The 9944-nt window shown below is 32.0% G+C and overlaps 2 protein-coding genes across 3 annotated transcripts in view; one reads left to right on the forward strand and one right to left on the reverse strand.

Moving 5' to 3' along the window:
- Positions 1-1778, forward strand: part of LOC110019621 (NAC domain-containing protein 73-like) — a 4765-nt gene extending 2987 nt beyond the window's left edge. For both annotated transcript variants that reach the window (XM_020717401.1, XM_020717483.1), the window contains exon 3: positions 1155-1778. In XM_020717401.1, coding sequence (XP_020573060.1) covers positions 1155-1708 — 554 coding nt within the window. In that variant the 3' untranslated portion in view covers positions 1709-1778. The remainder of the gene's footprint in view (positions 1-1154) is intronic.
- A 1212-nt stretch (positions 1779-2990) lies between these two features.
- On the reverse strand, positions 2991-8503 carry LOC110019990 (mitochondrial pyruvate carrier 4-like). Its single transcript, XM_020717960.1, has 6 exons — positions 8407-8503; positions 8054-8166; positions 6468-6566; positions 6073-6125; positions 4675-4748; positions 2991-3207 (listed from the first exon to the last, which is right to left on the reverse strand). Exons 2-6 carry the CDS (start codon positions 8106-8108, stop codon positions 3162-3164), a joined length of 327 nt encoding a protein of 108 aa, XP_020573619.1. The 5' UTR covers positions 8109-8166; positions 8407-8503; the 3' UTR covers positions 2991-3161.
- Positions 8504-9944: the final 1441 nt, after the last annotated feature.

The raw sequence follows: 9944 nt of genomic DNA on the forward strand, positions 1-9944 counted from the left end.
ACTATAGAAATTTTTTCTCAACATTTTCAAAGTGGAGTCACACACCTTCATTTTCTCGTTTAGAGCATGCATGTTGCCTCTAAGATATTCAGTGTTTGGTTTATTCTATCAATTACCAATTTTCATAATCAGAGAACCAATAAGATAAATAGAGATAAGAAAATATACTAATACAAAATACAAAAATCTTCGAATTCTTGAAAATGGCTTCACATTGAAGGAATATATCCAGTTCTATAGCATGTAACTCCAAAAAACTTCTACTCCGTCAATAAAGTTAGAGAAATCCATCCATATTATATATAGAAATTCAAATTCATTAACTTATGTAATTGTGTTAAAAGGATCTTATTGGGGGCAATAACTCCTAAAAAATCTTATTTAAACTCATTATATGCATGATATAATCATTATCAATCTCTATATTAACCATCTAATGAACCCTATCACATTTGATATATTAATTTTAAGCCACCAACTTAAAAGCTTGGAACAATCAAAATATATTGCAACTTGTTGACTAACTTCTTCTTCTTCTAATAAAACACAAATGTATGAATTCTAATAAGCTGTCTTTTTAGTTTATTAAGAAAGCCAAATCAATTCCTTCATTTTATCAACTTTGCATTCCACTTGCACATCCTTATTTCATATATTGAACATATGCAAAAACTATGAACAATATATTCATATTTATTTTAATAAACATAACCTTATTTCATACAAAAGTAACACAACCTAAACATAAGTAAAACTTAGTTCTTTGAAGCATTTTTATATATAGAAATCTTGTTATATTAGTCTTATCAAATTTTACTCAAGATGTGTCACAAGTCATGAGATTTATTTTCATATGGCTCTAATATTGCACTCTTGTTGAAATAAATGAAAAAATAATTTGTATCTAACTATCTTAATATGAATAATATTAGGATGGGCTTCATAATCATTAGATTACTTAGAGATTAATGCTTCATTTGCACTAATTTTAAAGCAAATCCAATGATTATCAAACCTCACATGATGCAATTTGTATCAATATATCCAAAACTAAATTGTATTCAAAACAAATTCAATAACCTTCTTGATCAAAATATCTTGTTCCCTTTTTTTTAATGGTAGGACGTAACATAGTTTGTCTGCTTGTTTGATAGGAGTAACAAGAGATGGCCTCATTCGCCACTTCTTTCACCGACCTTCGAAAGCCTACACAACAGGCACAAGAAAAAGAAGAAAAGTTCACACCGACGACCATGGCGGCGAGACCCGCTGGCACAAAACCGGCAAGACGAGACCAGTCCTTGTGGAAGGCGGGGTGAAAGGCTATAAGAAAATACTCGTTCTCTACACGAACTATGGTAAGCAAAGAAAGCCAGAAAAAACTAATTGGGTCATGCACCAATATCACTTGGGTTCCAATGAAGAGGAGAAGGATGGAGAGCTCGTCGTGTCGAAAGTATTCTTTCAAACACAGCCGAGACAGTGCGGTTCAACGATCATGACGACGAAAAGTTCAACAATTAAGATGAAGTCAAAAGGTTTAAATGGAGATCAAGATGGCCAAATTTTGAAGGAAGCAAGTATTGTTGACTTCTATAGCCCTTCACTTATCCCTAATTACAATCAAGGAGGGAATCATAGACCAAGTTCGCCTCATTTGATCCCTAACTTTAGCCTTCAAGGCCGTGGGTCTTCTTTTCTACACTGATGATTATATATCTATATATATATCTATATATGTACCTATATATGTATGTATATGTAAAGCTAATTTGACATTTGCCTCCAATAGATTCAGAATTAAAATAAAGTCAAGTAAATTACTTCGTATTTCTTGCTATGTGCGTATAAGTGTGTGCGCACGCATGTACGTGTACGCGTATGCGAAGGTGGTATCACTAAATTAGAAGCAACATCTCTACAATCGATTAATATATTCCACCTACATCATATATTTGGTATAACTACTTCACCAATTAAGTTGATAAATTCTATGACGTGAAGATCAAGCTATGGTGTTTGAGCTTCAAAATACAATTTGCTTATAGCTTAGAAGAATTACAGAAATTATATGTTTTAGGGGAATCTACATATCTAATACCTAAGCTTTCATTTTTACATTTATAGCACTCAAAACTTTTAACATACATACATACATACAGCTTGGTCCAATAACACTAAAGCAAAGACTTACATGCTATTGTCCACTCCTAAGGAAACTCAGGAATTCAAGTTCATTAAATAATTTAAAAACAAAAGGGAAGATTTACATACATACCACACAATTTCTCTGTATTTACATCTCTAACCCTAAACTTGAATTTTCACATACATGCCAACTTACCTATGCATAAAAGGTGTATTCCACTTTTTTAAAAGTTAAAATGATGGTAATTTGATGTGATATGAAAATTTTGGGTTAGAATTAATTAGGGCTGTCAAAAAAGCTCGTTGTTGGCGAACAGCACGTGTTCAGCTCGCTCGTAAAGTAAACAAGCCGAACACGAACAAATTTTTAAAGCTCGAATTATAAACGAGCCGAAGACAAACAACTTTTTGTTCGCTCATCTTCGGCTCGTTTTAGCTCGAAATTAAAAAAAAATCAATAATTATTCATATAATAATATATTACATATATTATTTATATAATGATATATTAAATAATATATTATATATATTTATATCTAAGTTTAAATCATAACATCTCGTGTGTTAATGTGGTTAGTGACTTTTTTTTATATATATTTGGTCCAGGTTCGAACCCCACACTTTACATCTATTTTTTTCAATTTAATTTTTCTGAGCCAATTTCGAGCCGAACACGAACACACTGTTCACGAGCCAATTTCGAACAGGAGTTATTTCGAACTAGCCGAACACGAGCCAAGCCTGAGCTCGCTCAAGCTTGCATTTTTTACAACCATAGTATTAAGGTAAAAAAAAAAACACCTTAAAAGTGTTAGATATGTAAATACATAGGAATAGGGTGGTATGTATGTAAATGCTACCACAAGATTCACAACAGCAAACAAATTAAAATATATTTTACAGTCCAATCAAAATTTTATTGGGCAGAGTAATTTAAAAAAAAAATCATTTCAGAAAAAAATGGAACATTCAGATATTTAATTCATTCCCAAAAGAGCTCCTGAAGAAACTGATCATTCTTCCACATCCTCCTCCTTCACATCAGGTAAGTAGTCTCGCCTGAAATGTCCATATGATGATTAACATGCAACTCCAATAAAATAGAATGGGGAAATTCACATACAGACCACCCAAAAACTTGTTATTTACAAATCAACCACACACCCAAATGTCTAAACTCATGGTAAAGCCCCCAAGCCATATTTTTCTTTATTTATCAACTTCTCAATAGTTTAGTCGTGGCAATCATAAATGCATCGATTTGATAGTTCAAAAAAATTCATCTAGGGGGTTTATTTGTAAATATCAATTTGTCAGGGGAGGAGTATGTAATTATCCCTAAAATAAAAAATTATTTTTTAAATTAAAACTAGGGAAGAAATTAGCCATGTATTTAAATAATACCTTATATGGAGAAAAATGCAATAGATGTTTATGAAATTGTTACAAAGGTAGCCAAGTTTTTAGTAAAATTTCAAGCAATAAAACACAGCATGGATTTATGTATTTGCATGTTTAACAGCCAAACTTTAAAATTTATGAATATAACACTTAAATTTTGTCAAATCTTACAAAAAAAGTCCACTAATATTAATTTTTTTCAAGTGAAACATATTTTCATGTTTATGTTTTAATGTGATTATGACGCTAAAATGTTATATAAGTAAACATCAAAGTTGAGACAATTTGAATATGTAAATATATAAAAATTGTGTGGTGTGTATCTAAACACCTAAATGGCATGTCAATCATAAACATAGGCAATTGAATATTTTAAATTGAAATTACAAAATGAAACTCTATATGTTTTCAAGTTAATCCACAAAAATCATGAGAATTTAGAGCATAATTACTCTATATGTTTTCAAATATTACTTTTTTCTTTTGGAAGATTGACAAACATACCACTCAATTACTATGTATTTACAAATGCAACACCTAAACTTAAATTTTTACATATATAACATCTTTCCTATTTTTAAAAGCTTAAAAGGTGGTATTTTTTATGTTAATGAAGGAGTCAAGTGGCATAAATATATGTAAAAAGTAAAGTCTAAGTGTTAGATATGTGAATACATAGCAATTTGTTGGTATGTATGTAAATGCCCCTTTTTTATTTTTAAGCTCTGGTGTATGGGATAAAACCTGGCTTTTAGATTCTTCTTAGCGTCCTTGAAAACAATTAAATATGTTTAAATAAGTCAAATCATATTACATGGTTTTCTAATGCTTGCAAGACAAGTCAATTGAATTTTTATGAAGTTTGTGATTGGTCTTATTATGCAATACTTTTATTTCCAAACTGTAATCTTATAAATTATTTAGATTATAAGGATTGCTGTGCATTTGTGATGTGGATTCAAGGTGTATTTACATACATAACGACCAATTTGTATGTCTACTTACATATCTATCACCTAAACTTTGCTTTTTTACATTTATACCGCCAAGATCAATGCTAGGTTTTAACAATTTACATTAAATATTTATTAGTTTTTACATAATTAAAGCAAATAATCATCTTACCGGACTTTGCGAGAGAGCTGATAGAGACCTGTGCTAGCCATTCCAATATTGACGCAAAAAAGGTTCAAATTCCTCTGCATGCCAACGGTAAAGAAAATTAAATAAATGAAAAAAAGCTAATTGATGCAGGACTAAAGCTAGAGAGCAAAGGTTTGTTCAAGTGAGACATCATTGAGCAGCAAAACAGCTGCTGTTAAGTTCAAATCATTTTTGGAAAATTTATACACATACCACACAAGTCTTATGTATTTGCAGTTATAACACCTTGGTGTCATAAATCTATGCATGAAAATGTGTGTTTCATTTTTAATAACGTAGTGATGGAGGTATTTTCGATGTGATGTTAAAGAATTGAGTGGTATGCATGTAAATAGGAATGTTTAGGTGTTGGATATGTGAATACAAAAGAAATATGTGGCATGAATGTAAATACTCTTTTTTGAGCTTTAGACTCAAGGAAATCATTGGCCATCATCTGTAAGAACTCAGCACAATATGAAAAAATAACCTATTCTATAATGCACATCAGTTACAAGCACCCACAAGAAAGAAATTAGCCATTAATACTTGAGGCATATACATACTTCCCACCCAACTCCTGTGTATTTACACATCTAACATCCAAATTTTACTTTTTACATTTAAGCACCCGAATCTTTCATATCGCATCAATCACACCATTTTAACTTTTAAAAAGAGAAAGCACCTTTTCAAACATAGGTAAGGTGGCATATATGTAAAAATTGAAGTGTTGAGATTTGGAAGAGACCCGCCCAATTTTATTGATAGGAGGAGGGGTATTTAAACCCAATTACAATAGGCATAATAATTGAATGCAATAAAAATAGAACAAAATAATAAGAAAAAAAAATAAAACAGAATAAAGCAGCTATGCATAATACCAAGGTATTATGGAAGATATTCCATATAACTTGGTTAAAGAGTTATTTTTCAGAGATATTAGACCTGCTTGCTTAGAAATCTATGTACCTTGCTAATTTAAAATTTGAGCTTTATTCCATCCCTTGACCAATATTTATATAACTCGAGAGGAGATACATAATAGGAAGAACACAACCAGGAATTTTAATTTAGCTATACAATTAATTACAATAATTAGCACTTTTATTACATCGCATTGAACAGTTAACAAGTCAATTATAAAAAGAACTGTAAAGCATTTTGTCCTTACAATTTTTGAGTGTTTGCATTTCAATCTATTTCATAAAAAGATGTTATATTTACAAGTACATAAAGGGTAAATATTAAAGGTGGAGATCAACCGACTATATAAACTAAATTCTTTTAACTATCGTTAATGCACTTATTTTAACTTAACTACTATTGTACGCTGCCACTAACTACAGTATATTAGTAATGGCAACGGTAAAGGCTTACCGGTGTAATCACCAGGCTGTAGCGTGACCAGATCAGTCCGGTGCAAGCAACAACTTCAAAAAAGTTTAAAAATAAAGCATCAGAACATTTATTTATAGGAAGATGTACAAGCATACCACTCAATTCTAATGTATTTACATATATCTCCAACATCTAAACTTCAATTTTTACATAAATGCTACCTTATCTTATGCATGAAAAGGTGCATTTCACTTTTTAGAAGTTTATATAGTAGTATTTTTTATGTGATGTGAAATATTTGAGTAAATGTAAAAACCAATGTTTAGGTGCTACATATGCAACTACATAAGAGTTGAGCGGTATGTAAAAGACAGAACATTCCAAAAGACATAAAATTTTGTGAATGGATTCAGATAAGTAGACGGGCCATATACCGATTTGATGAGGATAAGAGATATTCTCAGGTGGCTTAGAGAAGTCTGCAATATTAGCAATGCTGATAACCCATTTGAAGGTTGGAGCCCAGAAATGAACTGTGGATATGATGATATTAATGATGGGGATAGAGTGAATTTTTCATGTAGAAAATATGTAAAAGGAGAAAAAGTATTCATATTACTTATTTACCTTAAATAGCCAAAAGAGAAACAAAGAGTAGCAAGTGATGGGATGCTCATGGACTTTCAGAATAGTTCTTATGTTCTATTTGTATCTTCATCATGATAGAGGATATGTTAGTTATTAAGTGTATGAACCTCTTTGCATGAGAAATTTGCCACTAGATTGCATAAAGGATGATGAATATTTTGATGAGATGAAAGCTTGAATCATGCAAACTCCTCACATCACAATTGATGCTTAAGCTCCTCGCCTCGTCCTCTATCATATATAATCCCTTCTCTTCCACTCACTCTCGTCTATATTTAGAGCTGTCAAAAAAGCTCAATGTTCACGAACAGTTCCTGTTCGGCTCTTTCGTTAAGTAAACAACCCTTCGCTCGCTCGTGTTCAACTCGTTTTAGCTTGAAATAAAGAAATTATATATATATATTATTTGTATAATAATATACTATATATATTATTTATATAATAATATATTATATATATTTAGATCTAAGTTTAAATCATAACAGCTCGTGTGGTCATATGGTTCTGCGTTTTCTATTGCACAGAGTTGGTGCAGGTTCAAATCAAACACCATACATCTATTTTTACCCATTCACTTTAAGGAGTCAATTTCAAACTAAACACGTGCCGAACACGAACAAAAATATTTAAATCGAGTCGAACATGAACACACTGTTCACGAGCCAATTTTGAATAAAAGCCAATTTCAAATACGAGCAATTTCGAACGAGCCAAACATGACTCAAGCCCGAGCTTGCTCAAGCTCGACTCGTTTACAACCCTATCTATGTCCCTCCCTTTCTATTGTGAAATTTGCATCCACAGTTGCCAGCTCATTTGTTTGCGACTACCTCAGCCTCCTCAATCTTGTCCTTGACCACACCATTTTGCAGAGTCATCTTTCCTTTCAACCCTGAGACACTTTCCCTCTCTTCCTAAAGCCTAACCGCCCCTCTTTCTTCCATATTTATCCAATTGCAACCAGCACCATCACAACATCCAAATCCTCTTCGAGGAAACAACTAGTTCACTTCTCCTTTCTCCCTTGAGGACAATCATAGAACTCATTCCTCGATCACGCTATTGCAGCCATAAGCTTCTTTTCCTTTCTTTTCTACTTTCTCCCTTACCCGCATCATGTATGATAAATCTTAAATAGAGTAATTAATAATGTAATTATTATATTTTTAAAAAACTGATAACAATAGCAACTATAATAATCATTATTATTAACAAAATTTTTGAGTAATTTGTAGAAGATGCATCATCAATAACACAGGGAGATAAAACTAAAATACAGCTGAAATATTGCTAAACTGAATTAAAAAAAAGAGGATTCCTAAACCAAACCCAAATAGTTAGAATGTTACTGATGATGATGATTAAATCTTACTTGTTTTAAGACCAGCGGGATGATTCCATATGGCTTGAAACTTCGCTGCTGCCATTGTACTTTCAATCTATTCACCTCCCCACCTCCCTCCCCCGAAGCAACAAAATCCCACTCTACAGACAACCAAAATCAGTTCTAAACATCAATAATGCAACCATAGGACAAAACAAATTCCATTCAAACCCATTCTTTCGAAGATAAATCAATCCATCGAAGTCTAGGGTTTCGGTTCCACAGAAAAATTTCAAGGGGAAGACGAAATTTCGAAAACAGAATATGAGCAATTCTTTCGAATAACATTTCAGTTGATCAATCGGCAGTAGAGAGAGGTTTGAATGAGAGTTGAGGATTACCTCTAAGATCCAGTTCTTCTGCCTTTCGACTGGCGATTCTTACGTTGACCACACTGTGTTCGAAATCGCCGGCGAAGAGACATGGCGCGTTTGTGCAGACAGAGAGAGATAATTTAAAAAATTTATTTTGAAATAAAAAAAAATATTAAGTAAATTTTATTTTATATTATCTTATTGTTTATCAATACTTTATTCATAATATTCAGCTATATATTTATCAAGAGATAATTACATGCAATCATCCGAAATATTGATGTTTAGAAGGATCTCATGATTTTATTTCATTGGCAATATTTTCTAGGATCTCACATATCCTAGTCTAATTATTGCGTGCGGAGAGCGCACGCAGAGCTGGGTGCGCTCTCCGATCATAGCTGCGCATCGTGGTTGTATGACATTGGGGTCACTGTCATACAACCCCAATGTCATACAACCGCGATGCGTGGATGTGATCGGAGAGCGCATGCAGCTCTGCGTGCGCGCCGCGCGCAATAATCGCTCTATATCCTAAGAGTGTTTTAGAGTAATAGAAGAAATTCCAACAGTTTAACACGAAAAAACGTATTGATATTTGAGTTTTCAACTTCATTTGATATATAAAAGGTTTCAATCTTATTGTTTATCAATACTTTATTCATAATATTCTTCTATATATTTATCCAGAGATAATTACATGCAATCATCCCAAATATTGATGTTTAGAAGGATCTCATGATTCTATTTCATTGGCATAACTTTGTAAGATGTCAAAATGTATTGATATTTGAGTTGTCAGCTTCATTTTATATATAAAAGATTTCTCGATCTCTCTCACTTAAAAAACGGACGTCATCATCAATTTTCTTAACCAATAGTCATCAATCAGGCATATAAGATTACAAAGATGTCCCTTACAGATTTAAGAGGCGACTTCCATCATGTAGCACTTTATCACATATAGGATTCAATTGAAGGCTCACTTAGCATAAAAAGTTTACTCCGTGTTGTATATACTTTCCTTCTTTAGGTTAGGGTATTGCTCTAATACCATTTATAACAGTCCAAACTCTCACCCATGGTAATATGGTTCGCTTCAACGTGACTGCCCCAAGATTCTATCTCATTGGTGTAACTTCATCAAAGTTCACTTCAAGTCGCACAATACTGCTTATAAATGTGATTTATGGTCGGGGAGAGAAAGAGAGAGAGTGTAGTTATAATATGTAAATTAATCATATAATGTAGAAGTAAATAAGGAAATTAAGGTAATAACTAGTTTAATAAGCCATTGAATATTTAACATTAGACTAATAGCCAAATTTTTTAATGATAAAATTAGATTTAAGTTAAATTTAAATTTTATTTAAGATGTTCATGAAATGAAAAGAAGCATTTTTCAATTTGAGTAAGAGAAATATAATTAAAAAAAGGGATGACAAAATAGTGACTATAGGAGTTGGTTTGGTGGAAATATTCTTTTATAGGACCCACTCTCATAGAACATGATGAAAGTGATGAACATTAGTTTGGGGCATTTATATAGATACCACACAATTCTT

This window comes from Phalaenopsis equestris, unplaced genomic scaffold (assembly GCF_001263595.1).
Source record: "Phalaenopsis equestris unplaced genomic scaffold, ASM126359v1 Scaffold000001, whole genome shotgun sequence".
Lineage (NCBI taxonomy): Eukaryota > Viridiplantae > Streptophyta > Magnoliopsida > Asparagales > Orchidaceae > Phalaenopsis > Phalaenopsis equestris.

Coding starts and splice junctions, on each gene's coding strand:
- LOC110019990 (XM_020717960.1), bottom strand. CDS start 8,108: ATGGCAGCAGCGAAGTTTCAAGCCATATGGAATCATCCCGCTGGTCTT. Junction 4,749..6,072: donor ACAGCCTGGTGATTACACCG/GTAAGCCTTTAC, acceptor GTTGGCATGCAG/AGGAATTTGAACCTTTTTTG. Junction 3,208..4,674: donor CAGCTCTCTCGCAAAGTCCG/GTAAGATGATTA, acceptor TGGACATTTCAG/GCGAGACTACTTACCTGATG.